This window comes from Sorex fumeus, unplaced genomic scaffold, assembly GCF_029834395.1.
Source record: "Sorex fumeus unplaced genomic scaffold, SorFum_2.1 ptg000051l, whole genome shotgun sequence".
Taxonomy (NCBI): Eukaryota; Metazoa; Chordata; class Mammalia; order Eulipotyphla; family Soricidae; genus Sorex; species Sorex fumeus.
In genome coordinates, this window is record NW_026606108.1 from 19,275,253 (window position 1) to 19,301,876 (window position 26,624).

The 26,624-nt window shown below is 45.9% G+C and overlaps 1 protein-coding gene across 2 annotated transcripts in view; it reads left to right on the top strand.

Moving 5' to 3' along the window:
* TNFAIP8 (TNF alpha induced protein 8) overlaps nucleotides 1-26,624 on the top strand; it is a 124,777-nt gene that overhangs the window by 87,199 nt on the left and 10,954 nt on the right. Inside the window, exon 1 of one of the 2 annotated variants that reach the window (XM_056124522.1) lies at nucleotides 2,662-2,742. The exons of the other annotated variant lie outside the window; for it this stretch is intronic. Coding sequence (XP_055980497.1) covers nucleotides 2,685-2,742 — 58 coding nt within the window. The 5' untranslated portion in view covers nucleotides 2,662-2,684. Of the gene's footprint in view, nucleotides 1-2,661; nucleotides 2,743-26,624 lie in introns of those variants that run through there. 2 annotated transcript variants of the gene reach the window in all.

The window sequence follows — 26,624 nt, forward strand, 5'->3', positions numbered from 1 at the left end:
GGGACAGAGGGACATAGGGTTATGAATATACAGCTTTTGAAAGAATTCGCAGTCTGCCCTGCTTTAGAGCTCGAGCATGACATTCTTCCCCAAGGTGACTGCAGAATATATTTAAATACAAAAGAAAAGTCTCCAGGCTTCCTGAGGGTGGTGGTGAATGAGCAAAGAAGAACTGAGCTGCTAAAAAGACTCCCAAATGCAATTACCAGGCCGACGCAGCTGCCCTTGAACTGTTCATTCAGCACTTGTCCTCTTTGGCATAGCAGAGCTGGACTGGGGGCCTTTTTGTGAGCAGGACATTGAGGACGTGTATTTAAAACCTGCCTTCTGTGGTTTGTGCGTAGTTTGACATTTAATAAATATTTTCTATGGGGGCCCTTTCTGAAAGGAGAGGGTGAAAGTGAGCTCTTGTGGGCTGGCTGACTGTGTACTTATCACCATGGGAAGGTGTTGTGTCTTACTCCAATAATAGATGAGGGGCAGCAATCACAACTGTGGAACAGCCCCTCCTCACTTCTGCTGGACTCTCAGTGGACATCTGGGCTGCTGTGGGTGAGGGGGTGTGCAAGGTGAGATGATGGAGGTATCCTGAGAGTGGTGCTCAGGCAGGAGAGGCAAGGCTGTTGATGAAGGAAAGAGCATTTCTTGGCTTCGGAATGGTCCTCATCTCAGGTTGGGCTGTTTCTGCCCCAACTCTGAAGGCCCTAGGTGGGGTGTAGACCTTCACAGTGCCTGATGCAGGATGTGTGGCAGAGTGGGGCCCACGCTCTTCTCTTTTGACTTCCAGAAAAGAGCAGCCTGCTGCCCTGTTGGTGAGGCCAGTTTCCGGAAACCCACAGCACTGATATTTTCCAGATGTTTCTCTTCTGCTCCCCTCTCTGGCTGTGTCTTCCTTTCTTCATCCTGCCTTTTCAGTAAAATTGCAATAAAATTCTTCTGAGGGTCCTAGACATGTTAGTATCACTTCTCAGTAGGAAGTTATTAAATAGCTGAGCCTTCCATCAATATTTACAATATCCTTCAATGCTTGTGAATAGCATAAACACTTTTTCCCCCGTGTTCAAACCCAGTATTGAAGTGAAACCCTGGAGTACCTTTTATAAAAATTTACTTTTCGTGGTGCAATACTTTGTAATCATCCATGTGGTATTTTTGGTTTTCAAATCACCTTTTGCTTCTATTTACTAAATTTCAAACATAAACCCTGTATTAAGTAATGTAGGGTGTGTGTGTGTGTGTGTGTGTGTGTGTGTTTTGCTTGGGATGAACCCAGAACCTCAAGACTTGAACCACGTCCCCACCTCTAAATAACATTTAAAATCCTCATTCTACAAGGAATACTTTGCCCCAAACCTTCCAGATTAGCCAAACTAAATTTGAATCCAGACTCTTTAGCTCTATCATTTCTGTGTCCTTTTTGTAAAATTGATTGGAATGCCACCACTCTTGCTTATTGCCCATACAAAATTAGGAAATGGGGGTGGGGGGAAGCAGTGGGAAGATTTGTGAAGGAAATATAACTTGCCACCGTTTCCTAATAGGTCTTTCAGGTATGTTATTTGAGTATATTTGGGTTTTGATTGTTACAAACAAAACGAGGACAACTAGAACTCTCTAAGAAAATTCCAGCCTAAAGCATAGTGTGTCGGTAGCCGCTCTCGCTTGTTCTTTGCCCAAGGGAAAACCAGGGCTTCATAAATACAAAACAGAGCAAAGCCCAGAAAAAAAGCACTCTTTTCCCTCTGCAAATAATAGGAGCACATGGACTTGACCTGGTGGGCAGAAATGATTCCATCAGCCTTCGGAGGCCTGAATACTCGCCCCCTCCCCTGGAATTTTAAAGGAATTTCTCCCGGCTGATGCGGGCGGTGGCCGGGAAGACGCACCTCTCAGTACCTGCGGAACGCGGGGGCGCCCGGGCAGGGTATGAGTTAGGGAGCTCGTCTGGGTGAAGCCCAATGAGTGAGTAAGCTGCCAAGTCTGCTTTTCCCATGCAAAAGTAAGGGGGCGGAGGCCGCCACCCCCACTTTCTTCCGAAAGGCTCCTGGTTCTTGAACTTGTGAAATGCCCGTGAGTGCGGCCAGAAGTTGACTGTCCAGCCCCAGGGACCCAGCACCACGCCACCTTCCTGCAAACAACCTACAAGGACGCGGCCGCTTGAAAACCCTTTGTTTGGGTGTAGAGACCCCCCCCCCCCCACCACCACCACTAGGCAGGGAAAGTTCAATGTAGAAAATGTGGAAAGAAAAAGCCACCCGGAAACTCCGAGGCATTTCTGTGCTTGCAACTCTGCATGACTGTGGACCGTCGCAGCGAGAGCGCGGCTGCAGCCGAGCCACGGGTCTTACCCGCAGGAGCATTCTGCACCTACCCCCCACCTCCCACATCCACACCCGCCTAGCTCCACCCGGCCAGTCCGGGGAGGATGCGCTTGCCCACCGCCCCCCATCCTTCAGACCTGGCCCCACCTGCGTCGCCTCCGCCCCGTGCGCGCGCGGCCCCGGGGGCGGCTCCCTGCGGCCCAGCCGAGCCGCGATTCGTCACTCGCGCCTGGACTTTCCCCCTGAAAAACCCGGAGCCGCCGCGCGCCCGCCGGGGAGGCCGTGAGTCCAGGAGTCGGGCGGCGCGTGTCCTGCTTTCTGCGTTCCCCCCGTCGAGTGCGCGGAGAGCGGCCCGCCACGTCCATGTCCGCCGTCGCCGCCGCCGACACCATGCGCTCGGACGGGGAGGAGGCCCGGGAAGGTAGGGCCGCCGTGCGGGCGCAGCCCCGGGACGGGACGGAGAGCGGGGGATCGGCGTCGGGGCTCCCGCGGGAGGAGGTGGGGGGCCCCCGGCCCGAGAGGTGCCGGGACTCCGGGAGCCCGACGTGGGGAGCCCGGCGGTGCCCGGGTGACAGGCAGGAGGGGACGGGCCTCGAGGGCCCTGGGAGTTGGCCGGTGCATGCCTCTGCTTGCTGGCCGGCGTTTCTGCAGCTGAGCTCATTGTGTGCGGGGGCTGAAAAGGGGGCTGGGAGAGAAAGTGGGGGGGCAGGATCGGGCGAGGGCAGTGGGGTGGCTGGTACAGCTTGAAAACTGTGGAGAGTTTGTTTCTGACTCTGCCCGAGCCGAGGGCTTCACGGACTCCTCGCCGAGAGCGGGTTCTGGAAGGCTGGAAAAGTTCCAAGCAAAACACAATTACGCTCGGGGGTGAGTTCGGGGAGTTGATTTGTGGGCGAGCGTTTGTTTGTTATGCTTTGTTTCCGGAAAAAATTGTGTGTACAAAGCTTATCTTGTAAGGGGTGGCGGGCTGGGGGTGCTGGGGGAATCATTCGGAAGAAGGAGGGAAGCCTGCAAGATGGTGAAATTCCTTTTCTTTTTCAAACTGCCTCTTGGGGAACGGGTCCGTTTCCAGCCCGTGGTCACTCCCCTGGCGTAGCCCTCGAAGCTGGGCCGCTCTGTCCTGTGCGCGGCCCTTTCCCAAGTCGCCTCTGCCCTGTGTCTCCTAGTGCAGTCCGACGCTCCCCTGATTATGGGTAATATTGAGAGCTGAGGGCAGCAGTCAGTCAAAACGGAGGCTCGTCCAACAGCCATGCTGTTTTGTGTGGATGAGAAATGACAACCAGGAGCTTTGTTTTGAGCTTGATGTGGGGCACTAGGGTGGGGTTAATGCTTCCTCGCTTGGTCTCTGTTGTGAGACAGGTACGCATACTGATGGATGCTTTTCGTTTCTGCCTTTGTGATGGCATGTAAAAGTCCAAAGGAGTGGAAAAGCACACAGGCTTAAAGACTGCAGTAGTGAACTCTTGTCAGAAATACCAAGTTAGAGTGATGTTTTCTTCCAGATGTGTGTTGGATCTTTGGGAGAGAGTGGGGAGCACGTGGGAACAGTGTCCCCATGGTTTTGTATGTTCCTCTAGTAGCATCTGTGTTGTTCCTGCTGTCTTGGTCAGTGCTGTCCAGTTGTAACTGAAAGGCCAGTGTGTGAAGAGGTTCAGTTAAGGACCTTGTGCCTCAACTTCCGTCCATTTCCTTCATTTATGTTCTGCAGTTCTACAGCAAGTTATCTTACCTCTGTGTGTTTTTTTTAACAGAAAAACTGAAGTGGCTTTTTGTTTTTAAATATTGAGGTTCTAGAGCTTTTAGTCACCAGGGTAGGTTATTGGATAGATCTGCAGGAGATTTTATTTTTAATCAAATATTTTATTAAAAGAATCAGTTGTTTCTGCGATGTGTGTGTGTGTGTGTGTGTGTGTGTCTGTGTGTCTGTGTGTCTGAGAGAGAAAGTAGGGGGCAGGATCGGGTGAGGGCAGTGTCTGTCTGTCTGGACTGTACTTACAAAACTAGTTCTTGGCTGTGATGTTGAATTTGTGTGTGTCACCTCTCAGTAGTCTATGAAAAAAACTTTGTTGTGAAAATTCAGTCACTTGCTTCTCTTAGTCACATTGCCCTCTCCTTCACTTTTAAGTCTTTTTTTTTTTTTTTGCTTTTTCTCCTGCTCTACCAATATATCCCACTTAGTGTGAGATTATCCTGAGTTCTTAGTGTCTGCACTCCAAGAAAATTGGCATCAGGTACTTCATGCTTGATTTGCTGTAATGGGGGATACTTTCAAGTCATTACTCTGAATCTCAGTGAGAAACTAGTATACTTTGTTTGGGAGTTGACTCTGAAGAAAAACAACAGGACAGCCAAAAGTTGGATTCGGAAGTCCTTGGAGGCCAACATACTTGTGTAAGGGAGTGAAAGTCAAGCAAATGACTGGGCATATTGTTATGCTCTCATGCTGTAGAACATGCTTGAGTTTATGCCAGATCCTTGAGCCTCCATCCTCAGCCTATAGCCACCTCCTAAAGAACTGATTTCATTTTGCCAGCTTACCAATGAATAGGTGATTGTGTTTGAATATTAAACAGAGCCAAATAACCCAGACCTCACTTTAGTAAAAGCTGTTTGAGCTTAAGTTATTCCACCAGTAAATGAGGGAAATGAAGGCAGCAATAGTTTTATTAAAAGGTGCAGTCCTGGGAAGGGAGACTACCCACTGTTTGCATCTGTGCAAAGAGGTAAGATAGTTTGGGGGGGGGGGAGGGACTTCCTGAGGAGATAGATCCAGGACCACATTTCTTGCCTGTAGTTGTTTCCTGTTGAGTAAAATCACTTTACTGTGAAATAACTGAAGTAGCAAATGAAGAAATGGGTGCCAGTTAAGATCTCCGCCCTCCTGGAATGTTCAACACCATGGGCTGCAGGCACCTTGCCCTGATTATATGTTGGGGTAGCAGAAGGCCAGTAAAGCGTGAAGCAGGGTCACTCTGGCTGAATGGGAAAAAGAGTACAAATTGAGTTGAGTGTACCTTCCTGGCCCTTAGCACCATTTCCGGCCTCCGCCTCACCCAGTTCTCTCTCTCATGCCTCACCAGGCCTGCTGTTTCTCAGAGGTAGTAGTAACCATTAGGCAACTCCCTCATTTCCTGCTTCCAACCCCACAGACTCAACCTTCAGCTCCAGCTCCCCTCCAGGCACAGACAGGTGTGTGTCCTGTCCTTCCACCTTGGGCTCTGGCCTGCACCCAGGGACACTGGCCCTGACTCCTTCCCTCTGTGTATGGATGCCTTCATATCTCCCCCACCCCCTTGCAGGTGTCCACACTTGCTGCTCTTTTTGCTGGAAGGTCCCTTTTCCCGCTTGACCCCCTTTGCCTGGTCAGCTCCTTGGGGAGGCTTTTCTCGGCCTTCCACTTAAATGAGGTTCCTTCTGTGCCCTTGCTCTGAACACCTGTTCTTCTCGCAGATATCTCCAGGTTATTTAGCTTCTTTTCTCTAGGCCCCAAGTGGTTGAGGATTAAGACTATCTGTTTCATTCCCCACTGACTTCCCAAGATCCACCCAGTAAGGGGTAAGCAGGAAATAACTGGTATTGAAGCAAAAAAACTGAATAAATCATTCTCACTTCTTGAAAAGATGAAGCGATAACTTGAGAGACTGGAGGAGAAAGTACAGCTTTTCTTGAAGGAAGCCTGAGCTCCTTCTCTGCAGCACTGGAGCACCAACAGGGTGCTCAGTGTGCTCAGGGACCAAAAAAACTTTAACTAGATAAACAAAAGTAATCATCAACTCTTTGTTCTCTGTGAGGCATTTAGTTCTCCTTTAAAATAACCTTTTAAAAAGGCTTTTGCGTGCTCCCCACCTTCTCACTCTGTCATTGTTCATCCCACTGAGTCTTTTTCTCTCTTCTCCACACCAAAATCAGGAGCTAAAATCAGTAACAAAATGTCCATTTGGGGGGGGGGGGCGGTATGCGTGCGTGCGTGCGTGCATGCGTGCGTGCGTGTGTGTATGACACCTGGCAATGCTCTGGTGTTACTCCTGGCTCTACACATGGGACATACTCCTGGCAGTGCTCAGGGAATCATATGGAATGCTGGGAATTGAACCTGGGTCAGCTTGCATGCAAGGCAAACAGCCTACCCACTGTACTATCATTCCGGCCCCAAGAATCCATTTTTTATCCTGATCTAAGTCAATCCCTTTTTTGTTTTTTACATGGCATTTCTACCAAGAGACCACTGTCTCCACAATCCTAAAACTCCTTCCTTGGTTCCATTAATACTTTACTTTCCTTAATCCCCTCTCTTTTTCTAGCTGTTTCCTGCTCATCACCTAGACCTCCCGCCTGGGCTTTTCTCAGAATCCCCTGCAGAGTCAACTGCCTGGTGGTATTTTAGGTTGTTCACACAGCCACAAAAGGGAAGGAGAGTTGGCCACTGAGCATGAAGGACATGCAGTCTGGGACTTTCCCCACCTCCTTTGCCACCTCCCTTTTTTCAGCTCTGTCAACGGCTGGGGCACCCCGTGTGGCCACATGTTTGGTCATTCTCAGCATTACAAAAATCCCAGAAAGAAATTTCTGCCCCGCACTCCTCCTGGGACAGGGACTCCCGGGCTAGAGATGTAGGAGAAGGGGTCTGGCCTGTCACCATGTGCATGAAGATGATTTCTCCAGACACACGCAGGAGCTCTGGTGTCACCACAGCAGAGATTGGCCCTCACCTTCCACTGGGCATCCGATTTTAGTGTCATCCTCCTCACTTACCACCCCTAGAAGTTCTGTTGTCTGCTTTGGGATTACTCTCTTGAGCCCCAGCACCCCCAGCCCACAAGAGAACCATCTCCCCAAGTGGACCCAGTTTGGGGTAGATGCCCACCCGCCTCCCAACACCATCCAGCTGCCCCGTGTATTTTTGTACAATGATGCCTCCACTTTGTTACAGGATTTTTGACAGCAGGACTTGTGACTGCTTCCTCCCAGCCCCCCTGCCGCCCTCTCCACCAGCATCCCTAATGCCTAGTTTAGGGGAGGGGACTGTCAGGTCATCAGTCTGAACTGATGTTGCTTGATATGCTGAAACCTTTTAGAATATTGCTTAGATGCTGTCTAGTCTCACTTTATGGAAAGAGTGCCTTCCAAACCTGGAGCACAGGTCTATTTTAGACTTTAAAAAAAAATCTCCACCAAAGTACTCTTAATGGCAGAGACAAAACAAGCCTTGTGTTTTTGATCTCAGCTGTCAGCACCAAACTGCTTTCCAGTATCTCAGACTTCCTTGAAGAACACGGAAGGAAAAATGTGTTGCCCTTGCACATGCCATAAATGGTACTCAGCATCCCAGGGTGTGCAACATCTCATTAAATACTTGTGCACAAGCCTTTGTTAATTACACATGACAAATAAGAAAACTGAAACTCAGCAAGGTCAAATATGCCCCAAACTACAAAGCTGAAATTGGTGGAATCCAGATTTGTACAAAGGAGGCAGTGCCATCACCCCCACCACAGTACCTACAGTACCTGTCACAAAGCTGTCCCCCCTCACCCCCAATTCAACAGAGCTTGGCCTTCAGGAGGCTGTACAGGATGTGGTCCTGTGTCTGCATGTAGCCCAATATGAGAAGCCAGAACTGCAGGACCAGGTGTCTGGGGGAGAAAGCAGAACCCCAAACCTGGGTTTAGTGTTCCATGATCACAGCAGGGCAACTTGGTGTCCCCTTTCCAAGTTTCTTTCAGATCTGCTAGGTGTGTCTGGACAAGTGCATGATTTAGCACAGTTGTGTTTCATGTACTTTATCTATCATATCTCCTGTTAACAAAATACCAGCTGTTGTTGCTTAAAGATGTGTTAGAGATTTCTATCGTGGTGGCCCCAGTGGGCTGTGCCATGTAGTCCAGCGGTGTGGGCTCTGCCTTCCCAGGCTGTGTTGTTCTCTCTTTGATGGTCACACAAGGACAGCGTCTCATGATGTGTTTCTCATTGAATGTACCATTGTCAGTCAATACCTGACCATCATTTGTTGGGGTGATGCCTGGCTGTTCATCGCCCCCAGCCCCTCTAACTCTCTCCAGTTTCAGAATAGCAGAGCAGACACTGGCCCCATTTCTCAGTGCTGTCTCTGGGCTCTAGGTCATCCGGAGTCTTATCACACCCTAGTCAGCCATAGCCAAGGCCCCCACTTCCTTAGTGGGGGGGTCATTCAGGAAACCTGTTTTGATCAGTCAGCTTGCCAGCCAAGTGACCCAGAGGTCAGGCCAGTGCCACCACAAGAACAGTACCTGAGGGCTGCCCCCAAGCATTTTGTGCCAGCAGGCAGCCTTGCAGAACCTTCCAGGGCCCTCATGATCTACATTGCCCCACCTGCTACTGATTATAACCCTCAGGGAGCTAAGCAGAAACTTCCACTTCCACTAGAAAGAATAGAACACATACCAGGGAGAGTATTTATCATAAGGGAGGAAAGTTCTGTTGTTCGTGGCAGTAACAGGCTCATACTGTTCTCTGTGACCAAGAAGCTTAGTCCTCGCGTGAGTACACACCAGGTTGTGCCTCACTTTTTGAACTTAGTTGAGATCCCCTGAAACCTTTTTATTGAATTACAGTCAGTGCATAGTTAACAGTTAACAAAATTTTCCATGAGTGGGTTTCAGTCATACAATGTTCCCACACCTGTCCCTTCACCAGTGTGCATTTCCCACCACCAGTGTCCCCAATTTCCCTCCTACTACCCCTGACCCCAGCCTGCCTCGGTAGCAGACACTTCTATATCTGTGTGTTTGTGTATAGATGTGTCTGTCTTTTGTCTGTTTGTCTATGCCTCCCACCCCATTTTAGGCATTGGGATTTGCAATACAGGTACTGAAAGTCTTTGAACCTGTTTGAGCCCAAAGGACAGCTGATAGAGAAGTATCTTTGCTAATCCTGTGCTTTTTGTCCCCCTCTCACCTCTCCCTTGCTTTTGCTTAAGGAGGTACTAAAGAGAAAGGGAGGGGAAGCTGAGAATGGCTCTGATGAAATTTGTGGCACTCAGGGTTGAACTTGCTGTCATGTGTCATACGAACATACCAGCCTTGCTCCAAATCCGAGAATTGGATCTGATGCTTCCTTTGATGTTGTCATTAGTCTGGAAATGGAGTGTGCTGACTGGGCTGTAAGTGACACGTCCACTTAGGAGATCGGGGGCATGTAGGTTCTTCAGGATGGGTATATCTGTGCCCATCAATTGAACCGCCCTCTCCCCACATCTGTTCTTTAGACTGAATTACATCTGGGCCTTTTGAATGATGTCGCTTCCAAAATTTCCATCAGACAGGACATGCCTTGCACTTATCTTGTCCTGCGTTAGAGAGTCATGACCCAATTAGGATAACAGGATTAGGAGCTCTTCCACTCCAGGCTAGGGTGAGCTGGACAGTGGATGAGGGAGAATTGGTGAGTGCTGCAGGGCCATAAAACAAGTCCCCGCCCTTTTGTTTCCCACTATGCAGCATCTATTGATTTAACACGGATGGTTTATTTGTGGATATTTTGGGGTATGTGAGAGTTGATGACCACCTGGTGGACCCCGAGATGAGCAGGCTCTCTACCTCCCTTTGTGACTGTATGGTGTCCACAGAGGTATAATGGTTCTTTTCACATAAAATTATTACAGGGTTGGGTATTTGGCGCAAGTGATAGAGTCTTGATAAATGTGCTTGGTGATGGGTTCAATCTCAATCCCCTCCCCCCACAAACTGTGCATATTTATAATAAATAAGGAAAATCTGCAGAAAGTTGACTTGGGTAGGAATTGAATGGATGGAGCATATGCGTGCTTTGTGTGCCTGAACCCTGGTACCACATGGTTCTTCCCACTCCAGCACTGCTGGGAGTGAACACCAGTAAGGAGAACTGAGAGTAACCCCTGTAGCACCACTAGGTACACTCCCCCCACTCCTCAAAAAAGACCATATGTAGTGACAATCCTTTTTTTTTAATAGTAGCTGTGATGACTGTTTAAGCTAAAACATTGAATTGATCCTTTACAAATTGGTTTTTTTTTTCAGTTGAAAGGGCTGTAACATTGAACATATTGATCATGGAAGCAATATAATCTCATAGGTGAAACTTCTGCTGATTGCCTTTGGCCTGCTCCTTCCTTAAAGAGAAGACTTTTGTAGTGATGACTTCCTCTGCAGACACTAGTAGGAGTTGTGGAATTAAAAGCAACTGAGAGTGTGTAACCTCTTTATCTTCATATCCAAGCTCTCTTCTACCCTGTTTAGCACCTATTTGACAATGAATGAAGTTTTATAGGCACAAGCGTTCAGGCTCCTGGAATTTTGCTCAAAATCCGTTTGATTCAAGACAGGTCACATCTGTTTGTATCTGTGTCATTGACAGCCTTTGGGGGGGATTTTCAAAACCCATGTAGAATGGTTAATCGCGTGGAGATTGCCTATTTTACTTCCTCCTTCGTGTAACTAAGCACAGAAGAGGAGGTGGAAAACTTAAAATACATCCCCATTGGCTCCTTGGGTTTGAAGGTGGCAGACACTGGCTGAATGGCAGTTCCGTAATGAGGTGTGCTCGCTTCTTTCCTTTCCAATGGAAATGTCAGTGAACAGGAAGATTAACTGTTGAGGATGCTGACTGGGCAATGGGTCTCTTCAGCGCGCGCGCGTGTGTGTGTGTGTGTGTGTGTGTGTGTGTGTGTGTGTGTGTGTGCGAGCACGCACATGCACGCGCATGCGCACACTCCAAATCAGTATTCAGACCCAAGACATGCTGCTGCAAGAGCAACTGATTGAGGAGAGAATGTGTGTGTGTGTGTGTGTGTGTGTGTGTGTGTAAGGAGCTGGTGTTCAAACCCAGACATGCCACTACAAGAGCAGACAGTCACCGCCAGCTATTTCTCCCTGCAGCACACGCCTGTGCTTTCAGGAGCCCAAATGCGCTCCTTTCCCTTCTGGAAAAGCAGCAGCAGCTCACTCTTCCCCCAGCAGCGGGACAGTTAGGGAGGCCACCCGGCCCTTAGGTGACGTGGAAGGGAGAGAAGGGAGTGGGCCCATTGTGTGGGTTCCTAGAGGCATGGGTGGAAACTTTTGCAGCAGTACCAGGACCAGCCTGAAAAGGGGGACGGAGACTGATAACTGAGGAAAGGTGCTGGGCGTGGAGGCAGTGGGAGCCCTGCCTTTGCCCTTGGCTCTCTGTCTTTCTGTTGCCTTTCCCGTCTGGACTCGGGAGAAATGGCGTGGAGGCATTGATAGTAACCTACCACCATGTCCTGAGACCTTCTAGGAAAGAAAGAATTGTTGGAAGCAATTTGAAGGCTGGGCATGCTGAATCATAAGAGCAGCTGCGAGGTGGCATTTAAGCCCAGCAAGAGTCAGTCTGGGGTGGGTAAAAAGGACGAGACTGAGCCAGGTAAAGGAGACGGCAGGAAAGTGGGTGACAGTTTAGTCCCGTGGAGAGATTTGGCTCCTTGGGGGCTGAGGGAAGGATTGGAGAGAGAGCAGAGGGCTGGATTTGGGGTTTGACTTCTGAGAACACCCCCCATTTTGACAGGGGCGTGAGGTAGAGTGCAGAGAGCAAAGGAGTATGGGAGGCAGACCCAGGGAGAACCGGCCATAGAAGCCAGTAGAGAAGAACAGCATAGAGCAGGTAGCCCTGCCCAGGGGGGTTTGCCCAGGTTGCTTGGTCTCAATTTAGGTCTCAGCACATCTGGAGCATGGGTCTAAAGTCTTTATCTGTTGGGGTGAGAGCCCACCCCTTGGGTGCTCAGTTCTTAGTGGGAGTGAGTGACATGTATGGAACATGAGCCGCTGCTCATCGTGAGCAGTCCTGCCTGCTGAGGATGGGAGGGGCCTCATCTCCCTGTGCACCCCCATTTGGTGGGCTCCTCTCCTCATCGCCACACCATCACCACTGAGCTCTCGTGGGGGCTGCCTGTAACTGGCACTGACTGCACATGGGGAACTAGACCCAGCTCTTCATAAAGTGAAAACGCTCAGGCCAGCCTGGGCACTGGAGCATTTTCCTTTGTTTCTGGCATGTTTAGGACGTCAGTCTTGTTCATTACTGCTCAGCAGGATTTGGGGCACGAAGCGGCTGAGCCATTCTGGTAAGCAGTTGTCACACTGTGGAAATAGCCTTAGTGACTTGTTCTTGGGAGGACCGGTGAGCTAATGCTTGTGTCAGTGCGTCAGGTTTGAAAGCTGCACTCAGAGGTGCTATATAAATGAGGAGGCTTATCATCACACCCCAAGGCAGAATCCGACCTGCCTACCCCAATTAAGAAGTTCTCACTTCACATTCTGTTTTTTTTTTTAAAAAAAAAAAGCAGGAAGGGGTGGGCTGGCCTCCGGGAACCTTTTGCTTCTAGAAAGGTATTTGATAAAAGTCAAATATTAGAAAAACAGACTGTTTTTCTCATTGTAAAGCACTTTTTTTTTCTGGACTTATCAGTTTACAGTATTATGGGATTTCCAGGGTTTAGCTTTCTACCATACCTCCATATGTCATTAACTCTCACTGTTTCCACCGCACACAAAAAAGATGCTTGCGCCCATTCCTCGCCCACCTTTCCTCTCACCCCAGCAGGTAACCACTGGCTCTTTCACTTGTCTAGGAGTTAGTTTTATTGATCCTTGTAAGTTTATGTGTGTCAAGTACCTCTAAACCCTCCTCTGCCTTCTGAGAGTCAAAAGTAGAATGAAGTCTGTGAGGAAAGAACCAGAAGGCAGAACATTCCCCTATCGCAGGTCTCCACCTTGGGTTCCTGTTCTGCAGAGAAAGAAGAAAATGGAGGGAACCGCTCAGGAGAGTTTTCAGAGGTGTCAAACACAGAGCTGGGAGCAGTGACAGAAAGGGAAGGCATGATTGAGAGATTAGGGGCGTGAAGGTGACTGAGAGACCAGAGAGTGAAGGAAGGCCCAGGAGAGACCAATTGTCAGGCTTTAAAATTTCCAGAGAATAGTGAGGAAGAAATCAATTGTTAGTGGGAGCAACGGGTACCTGGGTCTGACCAGACCTCATCCAAAGGAGAGGGGGGATGCCAGGTGCAGAGTAAAGATGGGAGAGGGAAGGAAATAACTGAGAGAGAGAGAAAAAAATAATGCCCTTGTACAAAATTAGAGAGGTGAGCAACAGTGTGCCTAGCAGTGCCAGGCTGTTCTGATTTTGCTATTGCCGGGATGTGATGGGATGGCGGTCTCCTAAAGGCCAGACTAGGAGCAGGTGGTGCTGGGAAGACAGGGGCCTCTCCAGTCCGGCAGGATGCACACAGGAGCCCATGGACAAGGATGTGACATTGAGAAATGTCGCAGCTTTCCCAACTGCTCAAGGGGGAGTTCCTGTTAGAATGAGAACTGGGTGGCATGGCTTGAAGTTCTGGGGACTTTCTTCCTGGGTTATAAAAATGGATTTCCTCCAACAGCTAGCCGGTGATGGATTAGCAAGGCGGAGATGCTGCCCGTTGGATGGCCCTTCTGTTTTCTGGAAAGCTACAGGCACTCGGCGAGTGGGTGGTTGGGGGAGGAGAGATAGATGAATAGGAGCCATCACCCATTCCCAGGGATCCCATTGCTGACTTCTGATGCTCAGCGGGCTCCACAAAGAATTCCGGACCAAGGCTTTGTGAGCAAAACTGGTATTCATGGTTCGGATCACTCCACCCTGCTATCCCATCACTCTCCCTCCATCAAGCTGACCATCAAGAAGTACCTGAGCTATGACTCAACATTCCTGCCCTAACTACCCATCCCGGCATGCTCTGGGGCTGTCCTCTCAGTGCTGTGTAGGATGGGGGTGTGTGCATGGAGGAGAGGCGGGTCTGTGTCTCTGGGCTGTGGAACTTTCTTTGGCATGTTTTAACTTGTGTAAGGGTTAACCAGGTAAATTGTAGTTGCCACTGGGAAGTGCCGCTAAAGCTGAACACAGCCTAGGGGGGTTCTGGGTAAGAGCCATTCTTTATTCCTTTTGGTTTTTGGGCAGCACCCAGCTGTGTGCAGGCTCCTCCCAGCCCAGTGCTCTCTCCTTGCAATGCTGGGGGAACCAGCAGTGCCGGAGATGGAACCCAGGATTTTAGCACACAGAGCATGTGTGCCAGCTCTGTGCTCTCTCCTTACCCAGCCATTAACTAGTTCCCCCCACCCCCAAATATGGGTTCTTAAGGAAAGATAACCACGTGAACCAGTTAATGCAGGTTATATTACTAATCTCTGTGTTAGTCCTCTGTGTTCTGACTTCCTCAAGCTTCTCAGACTGACAGTGCTTTAAATCATCATTGGACCAAATTAAAAGAAGAATTGAACTGAAAGAGAGCACACAGGAGCCTCCAGATTGAATCCCTGGTCCCACACCGTCTCCTGAGCATTGTCTGTAGCCCTGGTTACCACCCACAACTGGCCCATGTGGCCACATCAAGCATCACTGGGGAGCCTCTAGACCCAAGCATTACTAGGGTGGTCCCCGGTTTGATTTCCAGCAGGGAGGAAGGTTGTCCAGAGCCCCCTGAGTATTTCCAAGATGGATCTGGTGGCCTCTAGTGCAATTGGATCCAAGCCAGATTGCATTGCTTACTGGTACATTGGACAGGCCCACTGCCTGATTGAGTGTCCAAGGGAGTGGTTCCCTAAATAAGTAAAAAATAAGAGGGAAATCTAATTACTATTGCTATTTAACTTCTTGAAACCAACCTCCAGCCCTAGATTATTGTCGTACTAAAAGATGGGGACTATCAATGGGGCTGTTTCATGGTAGAGGGTGAGAGAGGGTGAGTCATTTTTGGTGGTGGTGGTGTTAGCATATCATAGATGCTCCCAGTGTATTATCTCTTATAGTGATGTTATCTGCTGTTTTTTTTTTCTTTCATGACACTTATCAATCCCTGTTCTGCAAATTAATCAAACCTATTTTCTGTGTATATCTCCTAAGGCTTTAGTAAGCCAGTTATTTTTTTTTTAATGTTTGCTGCTTGTTTTTATTCTATGAATGACTCAATTGACTAAATGTAGGCAAGGACTCAGCTGGCAGTGTGTGCCATTAGCATGGACTTGGACAGGAAGTATTCAGTATAGATATGACTAACCAGTTTCCAGGCTTAAAAATAAAGCAGGGGATTTCTGGACAAAATAGGTCTTTGTCACTCATTTTAACATGCCTGATAGTATCAAGCTCCAAGCTAGTTGCTTTGCTTTCTCATTTTTTCCAGGCCATTACTGCACCTGACATTTTCTATTATAAAGATTGAAGCTTATTTTATGTTGGTCTTATGAGTCTGTTATATTTTTTAAAATGAAATAGGCATTTTATTTGAAGAGTCATGAGAATAAGTTCAAGTCAATATCTCCTTGTGGCCTTTTATTTTTAGCTCCTGTTGAGTCATCCCTCCTCCTGAGACAGGTAAGGAGGAAACTAATTTTCATTGCCTCTGTTAACAGTAGAAGCTGCAGAGTGACAGGGATCTTCCTACATATTGTATTGCCTTCTTTAATCAAAGTCCATTTGAAATCTCTCTCTCTCTCTCTCGCTCTCTCTCTCTCTCTCTTGTTTGGGGGATTCTCTGGCAGCTCCCAGGAACTGTCCCTGGCTCTGTGCTCAGAGGTGACTCCTGTACATGTTTAGGGACCTGTGATGGTAGAGATTTGGACCAGGGGAAGCTCCATGCAAGGCAAGCGCCTCCCTGTTCTATTTCTCTGCCCCCTTTCCCTCAAAAGTCACTTCTAGCTTTATTTTTAGTCATTCTTGGAGTTTGATGTCAGGGAGTCTCATGGAAACTCTAGAAGAACTGGACTGTTTTAATAAATACTGAAGGTTTTCTGAACGATCGGTTTGAGGCTCTTCGTGATCCTAGAATGAGCAGATGCCATCGGGCTACACTAGCACGCAACAGGGATGGATGAAGACATTACAGGCGCCCGCTCAAGCAAATTGATGAGTAACAGGATATCAAGTGATCAAGTCAAGGTTTTCTTGGGGCCAGAACAATAGTGTAGTGGGTAGACCATTCGTCTTGCCTATGGCTGACCCGGGATTGATCTTCATCACCCCATAGGGCCCCTGGGGCCCCCTCCCCCCAAGGAGTAATTCCTGAGTGTAGATCCAGGAGTAAGTTCAAAGATTGTTTTTTTTTTTTTCTGTATCTTGTTTCCTTGCAGCTTTGATTTATACTTTTAAATTAACTCCATGTTCTTTTCTTGCTGTCTTTCCCTAAAACATTAGTTTCTCTCTGATAATAAAAAAAATTCCCCGTTTTTTATGGAATTATAATTATTGAGGGGAAGATTGGGTCACATCCAGCAGTGCTCAGGGATCACTCCTGTCCAATCACTCCTGTCCCATCCATTGGTCAATGGCATTCAAGACAGGTGCCTTAATCCCTGTGCTATCTCTTAGGCCCTCTCTCCTTTCCTTTATCCTAAGCAGCATTTTTTGGTTGCCATTGTAGAAATGTTGCCTTGGGCTGAGCACTTCTTTGTAAGTGTCTCTGGCAAAAAGTTTCCCTTCCCCCTGTGCAAGAGTTAGTTCTGAGGCTTTCTTTTGCCTTTCAAATGAGAAGCTGTGTAGGGGATTGATCACAGTGAAATAGGAAATAGGAAATGCAAATATTTTAGTCTGGATTAGGGTAAAGTCAGTCATGATTTCCTGGAGACAGATAGTTACATTGGCCAAGTTTAGAAATAAAGGAAAAAACAAAAAAGAGCGGTCTCATGGTTTCTATACCTGAGCCAGTCTTACTAGTTCTTAAATGTTTGTCCTCTTGAATTCCTCTTCATTGTCTCCTCTTCTTTTATCACCCAAGCGGGAGAGAGTTCGGGAACTCCTGATAGATATTTTTGTTTTATTTTGGAGCCATGGTGATGCTCAGGGGTTTACTCATGGCTATGCACTTAGGAATTATTCCTGAATGGTGGTGCTCCAGTGACCAGATAGGATGCCAGGGATGGAACCCAGGTTGGCGGATGCAAGGCAAATATCCTATTTGCTGTACTGTTGCTCTAGCCCAGCCCGTGCTATGGACCAAAGGTTAATTTGGTCTACTCCTTTGAAAATACAGGAGTCCCTCAATCATCCAATATCTGTTTTTCTAGAAAGCTCCCAGGGGAAAAGATGCACCTGCTTATACAAGCCTAGTTTTCATTGATTTATAACTTTCATTTCCCTTACTTTTGTAGTGATCCAGATTCTCCTGGTGTTTATGATGATGGACAGTTGTAGGCAAATAGGAACTGCTTGGTCACTCCTAAAGTGCTGGAGACAGGATCCTGAGGGTTAACTGTTTCCCAGATTTCAAACATTTAGTGTTTTCATGGTGAGCATCGCAGATCATCCAGACCTGGGTGATGCTCTGTCATTTGGCCTTTGGTGTTTGGATGCAGGAGAATTTTAGACTGAGCGGGAGCTGGACCATCCACAGCACCACACGGTAGCTAGCACCACTGTGGACACATCAAAGACCCCATGCTGGAGGCATGGAGGGACCTTTTTGCTGGCTCTCCGGGAGGTTTCATGGGTGGCCTGGCCAGTTTGGAATCACAGCACGGTCCCATGCAAGGGCTTTCTCCAGACAAGACCTGCCCAGACTAAGGGGTGTTGTTACTCTAGCTCTGCAGAAAAGCATTAGGAAACAGAAAGTTGTCTTTCCAATTTGGCACCTCTTATGGTAGAATGGGAAAGGAAATGGAAAAATAGGAGCAAATATTAGCTATTTAAAATCAAAATTCTTTTGAGATTAAAGTCTAAACACTCATTTCAACATGATTTCTAAGTTTCAGTAGAAGCAATGTTTATGATTTTATTTAATTTTGTAGGATATAGTAAAAAGAAATGTGCTTATTTTGATTTGTCAACAGGGAAAATATGACAAGTCATTTGGAATCTTTGCTGTAGATTGTCCTGCCCTGGAATGTGGGCAGGGTTCTGGCATTTGCAGATGCGTTTGTCTGTTTCAGGGAAATAAAGGTACAGACAAGCATTTGTTCATTGCCTATATAAAGATGGGTTGTACAGCTGACAGCTTAAAAATACAGTATTAGGCATTTCATGTCTAATGCTTTAGTATATTTCTATAGTAGCATCTGTTTCCATCATTCTAAGATCAACAAATGATATTTAAAATACTAGAAAAGAACTGGAGCAATAGCACACTGGGTAGGGCGTTTGCCTTGCACGCGGCCGACCCGGGTTTGATTCCCAGCATCCCATATGGTCCCCCGAGCACCGCCAGGAGTGATTCCTGAGTGCATGAGCCAGGAGTAACCCCTGTGCATTGCCGGGGTGACCCAAAAAGCAAAATAAAATTTAAAAAATACTAGAAAGACCTCTCCTGTGGCATATACGTTAATTCCCCTAATCACCCTTTTAAAGCAAGAGTAATCTGCATTAAATGGTATGTGGGAAAATGAAGAGGAAGTTTGGTTCAAGGGGAAAAATGTTCATTTGTGTAGATTGAATTTTCTGATGTAGAAACAGACTCAACTAATATATGTAACGATTTGATTCATCTTTTTCCTGAGCCTTTATTCCTTATAGTACACATAGTCTCATGTCTTGGTGATAAATGTGTGTTGTTCTTGTACTGTACTTTCTGTCTTTTGCAATAATGCAGATATTAGAAATCCTATGAAGAGGGTCAGTATGTTGCTCAGTGGTACTTACCTTGCACATGTGGGTTTGATTCCCAGCATCTAAAAAAAAAAGAAAGCAGAAATCATGTGAAGAGGAAAATTTCCATAGTTTCTTCCCCCCACCCCTTTAAAAAAAAGAAATCATGTAATTGTTTGTTTTATTGCTTTTGTTTTGGGACCACAGCTGTCTGTGCTCAGGGCTTACTAATGATTTGATGGTCAGGAATCATTCCTGGCAGTACTCAGGAGTCCATACTCAGTGACAGGGATTGATTTAGGGGTGCATGCAAGGCAAGGGCCCCACAGGTGGGGTAGTTTGAGGCATAGTTTCTGGGATGGCTGAGTTGACAGGAAGCTGGGAATGGAGGCACATAGCTCTTTCCAGAGGAGGGTCTGTGCACAGCAAATGGTTTTAGGAGGCTCCTTGCCTGGTGTGAAATCACCTTCACTGCCATTCCGAGATGAGTACCTTTGAGTTTCTGCCCATCAGCCTCCAAGAATGCTCGTGTCTGGGGCTGCATGGCCATTACCCTGTTACATTGACTCACAGAGTATTGTTTATTTGGTTTGTGTTTTTCCAATTCCTCATTGAATTAAGTTTTATGATTGAAAAGCAGTTTGAGTTTTATGGTCATGTTCGAGATAGAGTGGCACCAGTTTCCATTCACATCAGGTATAGGGCTCCCTTTTTAAATTTACGTAACAAATCAAAAGGTAGGTAGCCAGAAGGACATGAAATACAGATGGCAGGTGGAAAACAAGTTTTCACAGTGTTTCTCAAAGGACATTCACTAGGTAGGTATCGGCTGGATTTTCAGATCAAGGGTAAGGTTGGAGGAAAGATCTTGAGGTGGAAAAATGGAAAAACTTCTTGAAGGTGGGTGAAGGGAGTTGGTGGGAATTTGAGGCTGCTGGAGAGCAGTAGGCAGGATTCTCAGCAGCAACAGTGGCTCTACTTTGAAGGAGGAGGCCCATTGCGGGCCCAGGAAGGACCTCCTAAAATGACTTTGAACACGAATTGTCTGTAGGGCTTATGGCCAGATAGACAGTTGGACAGACCAGCTCCTTCCTTCCTCCTCTCCCCCTACCATCTCACCCCACATATTGTCAGGTCAAATTTTTTATACGAACCTGAAATGTGATTTTTTTGTTGTTGTTGTTGTTATGGCATTGCTCAAAAAATGTGAAGAGGTTACATATTTTCTTACTGAAAGTCAAAAAGAAATAAAAATGTTACGAAAGTGCATGTTGGGGTGGTGGCAGAAACATTCTGGAATTAAGATGATGGTGAGGGTTGCATAATCCTGCATATATAATAAAAATCTTGAGATCAAAGAGTTTTGAAAGGGTCCCACCGCTAAGTTCTATGTTCCATGAACTTTATACAAATTTTCTTAGGAGAAGAAACTTGAATGCCTCATCAAAATGTGTAATCAGCCCTCGGGCTTGGATGCTGTGTTCTGGGTGGAGGAATTGGTGTTTGCTGCTTTTGATAACCCCAACAGAAATCACCTCTGCAGTGAGGAACCTGTGGTCAGGAGGGAAGGGGAAATCACTGGTGACCTCATTAATCTTTGGGCTTTGCCGTGGTTCTTTTCCATTTCTGAAAATGAATCTGATGTTACAAAGTGGGAGGGGAGTAATGGCACCCTAAATTCCAGCCACTGGATGAGGGGATGAGGAGGCAAAGCTACAAGGAGGTGGGAGATGCCAACATATTTTTGAGAAGTGATTCATTTTATTTATTGATTTGTTGATTGGTTACCAGTTGTGAGATTGATTAGTTATGTTATTTGCCAGAGTTTATTTTACCCAAATGTTTACCACAAGGGAAGTAATCCATCTCCAGGACAGCAAGTTAATATATTTAGGGAAACAAGTTTCAGTTTTTACAGGAGAATGTCCATTATGGTCTGTGAATATTCAGTTTAGTTGTTTTCCTTAACTGAAAAATGAGTGGACTATACAAAGTGTGTATGTTAATATCAATGGATGATCATCTATTTTTAAAAAAATTTTTTTATTAGTGAATCACCATGAGGTACAGTTACAGACTTACAAACTTTCGTGCTTGTGTTTCAGTCATACAATGCTTGAGTACCCATCCCTCTACCATGCCCATTCTCCACCACCGATGATCCCAGTATCCCTCCCACCCCCCTCACCCCACCCCCCACCCCACTTCTGTGGCAGGGCATTCCCTTTTGTTCTCTCTCTCCTTTTGGGTGTTGTGGTTTGTAATAGAGGTATTGAGTGGCCATCATGTTCGGTCTGTAGTCTACTTTCAGCATGCATCTCCCATCCCAAGCGGGTCCTCCAACCACTTTACTTGGTGTTCCCTTCTCTATCTGAGCTGCCTTTTCCTCCAGCATGTGAGGCCAGCTTCCAAGCTGTGGAGCAGACCTCCTGGTACTTTTCTCTACTATTTTTGGGTGCTCGTCTCCCATTCTGTTACTTTATATGGATGATCATCATTTTAACAAAATGATTTTTCTTTATGATTTGGGGGGTTGCTTAAGGTACTTAAGGGACCTGTGACTGAACTAGGTCTCTCACATACAAAGCATGCACTCAGTCCTATGGGCTGCCTCTGAAGCCCACACAGAACCAACCTCCCTCCCTCCCTCTCTTTCTCCTTCTCTCTTTCTCTCTCTCTCTCTCTTTCTTTCTTTCTCCCTCCCTCCCTCCCTCCCTCCCTCCCTCCCTCCCTCCCTCCCTCCCTCCCTCCCTCTCTTTCCTCTCTTTCTCCTTCTCTCCTTCTCTCTTTCTCTCTTTCTCTCTTTCTTTCTTTCTTTCTTTCTTTCTTTCTTTCTTTCTTTCTTTCTCTCTCCCTCCCTCCCTCCCTCCCTCCCTCCCTCCCTCCCTCCCTTCCTTCCTTCCTTCCTTCCTTCCTTCCTTCCTTCTTCATTCTTTTCTTTTGGGGGGTGGGGATGGGAAATGGCATACCTGGAAGTGCTCAGGGGTTCCTCCTGGCTCCTTACTCAGGGATCACTCTGGCAGGCTTGGGGACCATATGGGATACCAGGGATCAAACCCATGTCAGTCCCTTTCAAGTCAAGTGCCATCCCTACTGTACTGTGACTCTGGCCCAAATAGAACATTTCTGTGTTAGTCAGTGAAGACTTTATGGAGAAGGGAATATTGGGAAGGACTGAGGATGATGGAGGGGAGTGTTATAGTTTTTTTCATCCAGATCAGCTCCTTCTTGCTTCCTTCCCATCTCTGCTTTAGAAAAAAGGACCTCCCCAGCATTCTTGGGTAAGTAGTATAACTCCCTTCCCTCCCTCCATAATACTCTTCCCCAGGACTCTTAATCCTTAATGTAGCCTCTGCCACTGCTTTACATTTGTTTATAAGTCTGTGTGTATCTCTGGTCTCCTAGAAACTGCTTCTTGAAAGCAGGCACTTTGGCTCTTAGGTGCTCAGTAAAATGGGTTGAGTGACTGAATACATAACCAAGGGACTATTTCCCTGTTAAATCTGTGTATCATGTAGAGCTTCACATTGGTATGGAAAATCCAAATTCACTTTTTTCCCCAGGATGCTTTATAAAGCTGGACAATTTTTACACCTTTCTGCAGCCCAGTTAACACTATGTGTGGCAGTAAGGGGGAGTTCTTGGTGCCTAATGTGACTTCCTGAGGTCAGTGACTAAATAAGAAGTGTTATGAAAACAAATTATGCTTAGCATTAACCTATCTTCCCTTCCCCCAGCGAACGCTACTTGGTATCTTGCTGGCTACCCCTCATTCATGTTGCAGTTCTTTCTTCAACCCATAGGCCCCATTCATGACCTTTGATTTCTGACTAACATTACTGGGGAGAAGTTCTGATTGCTAATGAACCAGTTCTGTAGGTTGGCTCTGACATACAGGCACATTTATTTCTCTAGGGCAGGATTCACCCCAGCCAATGCTGACCAGGCCTGGAGAGTAGACAGAGATGTAAAGAGGCACCCAGGAGGGTTTGTGAGGGGCTGCAGAGGGTACCCTCCTTCTGAAAGACCAGCCATCATGTAGCTCAAGATGGTTACTGCCATGTGGGATGATGAGGCCATTTTGGTTGGATCCTTTCGTGATTCCCAGAAAATGAGAAACAGACTTTTGAGGTTAAACATCCTCCTTAAAAATAAACAAACAAAAAAACCAGGGGCTGGAGTGCTAGCACAGTGAGTAGGGCATTTGCCTTGCACATGGCTGACCTGGGTTCGATTCCCAGCATCCCATATGGTCCCCCGAGCATGGCCAGGAGTAATTCCTAGTGCATGAGCCAGGATAACCCCTGTGCATGACCAGGTGTGACCCAAAAAGCAAATAAATAAATAAATAAAACAAAATAAATAAATAAATAAATAAATAAAACAAAACCCAAAAAACAACAGAAACATGGACTACTAATTCTAAGAACAATGTGGCACTGCGCAGGCCCAGCAACGGGTCTGTAGAGTAGCCAGGTTACCACCTCTATAAGGTACCCTGAGATAAGCAGAATGGGGAGGGGTGCCCAAACATTAGGAACAGAGGAGGAAGAGTTCAAAAGAGGGGCAGAAGCCACCTCCCAGAGAACCTCACTGCCATGGTGGGAATACTTGGGAGTGGGCAAAGCTGCTTCTGGAAACTTGTGCGTTTATTTTCTTTTTTTCAGGATTAATCTTAGATGTGCAGAGTTTCTGTGTATCTTGATACTTGAAATCAGAGAGTAAACTTTAAACCTAGCAAATCCCCATCTTACACTTTTCCTTTAACGGCATACTGCTGTCAGGACTTGACACGTGTATAAAATGCTTAACTATCTTAATATTTTATTACAGTTATTGTGGAAAGATTTGGACAAGAATATTGGGTGGTTGTGCCAAGATGCGTATTTGAGAGATGCCCAGGCTGAGGCCAAGAGGTTACTGCTCCTAAAATATTCCAACAGATGGGGGGGGGTTGGGATCTTTGTTTGGGAGATTCCAGAACATTTGATGATTGAGATTGAGTTCACTAAATATGGTCACTTTTCTAAATAAATGGGGCTGGTTATTCTGTGTATTTTGGAGAAGAGTAGAGGAGAAAAGCAGTAGATGGCAAAAACTTTAAAAAGGCAATAAAACATTTATCTTTTTTATAGAGTCTCCCCTTAAGGACAAAAAAATGTTAACTCTCCCATGTAAGACTATTTTTGTCTGTAGTATAAGTACATTCACTTGTTAGGCTTTCGATCTGTGAAATGGATTTGATATCCTGGTACTTTTTTATGAATTGCTATAAAATATATTTCCATGGATGATTGGATGATTCCAGTATTGAGTAAGTTCACATGTTAACTACTTTGAATGCAAAGATGAAAAGACATAGCATTCAAGTTAACAAGAATCATCATCTAGTAAAATAAGAAAATCACCTCTCGCACAAGACAGAAAAAACACATTTGAAGAGGAGATGGAATATTTCCACTAGGTTTGGAGAGATTGCCACTAGTGAATTTGGAACACTTCTTGGAAACAACAATATTTAATCTGACCACGAAGAGTTGAGCAGGATTTTTTTCAGTCAGGGACAGAGAGAGAGGGTGAGGATAGATGGCAGTTTATGTGTAAGACCTGGGCACATCCTTTATTTTTTGTGTTATTTTGGGGTTTTTTTTGCTAGAAGTAGTTGCTTTGTCCTGGGGGAGCAGACAGACTTAAGAAGTGATCTCACAAGCTCTGTCACATTGTGGCATTTGAAAGTAAAATCAACATTGTCTTAATTTCACTTTTCTCACACAGAATGGCAGTCTTGTGGGAGCCCATTTTGAGAAATGTACCTTTAGATGCTTTTGTGTTTGTGTGAAAATTATAGAATATAGCTCTCCATATTGAGATGAAATATGAGATGAGCCCTCTCTACTTATAGGGCAGTGATTATGTTGTGGTACATCATTGACCAAGTGCGTCACAACTGAAGCCATGCATCACTGAAGGAGGAAGCATCTCTTGTCCTTGTCACTAATGACAGGCCCTTGAACTACTCTTGGGTTCTGAGGCTCTGACTTCTGAGCCTCAGTTCCCCTACTAACTCTCTGAGGGTCAAGTAATAATAAGACCGAATTGGAACAAACCCTGGCATGTATTCTTTGCCATCTTGAGTGCTGTGCAAATGAGACCAGCATGTATTGACCATGAATGCTAGTATTAGACTGCTGGGGCTGGAGTGATAGCATAGTGGGTAGGGTGTTTGCGCTCCCCGTTGCCCACCCAGGTTTGATTCCCAGCATCCCATATGGTCCCCCGAGCACCGCCAGGAGTAATTCCTGAGTATATGAGCCAGGAATAACCCCTGAGCATCGCTGGGTGTGACCCAAAAAGAAAAAAAAAAGGCATAAAATAAAATAGAGTGTTTGAAGTAAATCAATTCTATTCTAGTGTGCTGGGTGTTAAACTCTGTTACTGATTTCTAAGTGTTGTGTGAATATCCGTGTTGATCTGGACTTGGCCTCTGGCATGATAGGAAAGCTTGTGGGTAGAAGAATCTAGCATATCATAGAGCCTTTTTTTATGAATTTTCTTCTGTATTCTGAAGAAAGATTAGATCAGCAGTAGAAGACTTTAATCCCTAGAAAATATGTAAAGAAACCCAGATTAATTGGAAAGTCTTTAAGAAAAGACTTTACCAATTCAACATAATATATAAGGTTCATTTAATAATGAAGTAAAAACAATTCATGAATGCTTATATTTGCTTAAATGAATACAGGGTATTTTCATCTCAATTCAAATGCATGTGGGGCCCAGTGATAGCAGTTAGGTAGTTCCTATTCAAAATGTGGTTTAAATTACTATCAAACTGACTAACATTTCCACATTCTTGAATATATTTTCAAAATTCCTTGAAGCTTTACTATAGTATGTTCTGTTCCCAGAAAACATTTTCTCTGGTTTCTGTGTACAAACAAGGCTAATTTTTTGGTGGAAAAAAATGAGAGGAAAAATGACAAATCTGTTGATAGTCTGCTTGACTCATGCCTTCATGGCCACACATATGCCCCCACACACAGTTTCACAAAGAGCTCTTCACATCTCAAAACTCTCAGAAGTTTTTTATTTGTTTGATTTTTATCTGTAACATATTTGGAAAGAAAAGCTGACTGATGCTCTCAGGTCCCCTGTACTTGGGTAATTCTTTTTAATAATAACTGTCTTACTTCATTTTAAATGTCTTTTGTGCTTAGTTACTTAAGTGGTCTTTAATTCTAACTTACACTTGGGAGAGTTCCAGATCTTTTGTCAGAGCATGGTTAGTAATAGTGCTCATTTCAGAGCCATCTTCTTGGTGATAAGGGCTGTGATGAGGCTTGAGTTTCATGCTGCACATTATCTTCTCACCATTTATTAACAGAATGTTAATGTATGTATAGGGTGTGTGTGTTTGTGTGTGTGTGTGTTTTACCCCATTCTTACCATCTTATGTCAGCTGTGGAATTATTGACATTTATCAGTAGGTATTCTCATTACTCAGTTATATTTCATAAGAACTGTAAAACTTAAAGACTTCTTTATATTGCTCACATTGTCTTCAGATATTTTCTTTAAAAATATAACTGTGGGGCCAGAGAGAGTATAGCGACCAAGGTTCAACCTCCAGCACTCTGAAGGTTCCTCCGAGCACTATCAGGATTGATCCCTGAGCCCAAACATACCCAAATGTAGCCTGAAAACCAAAAATCAAAACAAAAACAAAAAAAAAAT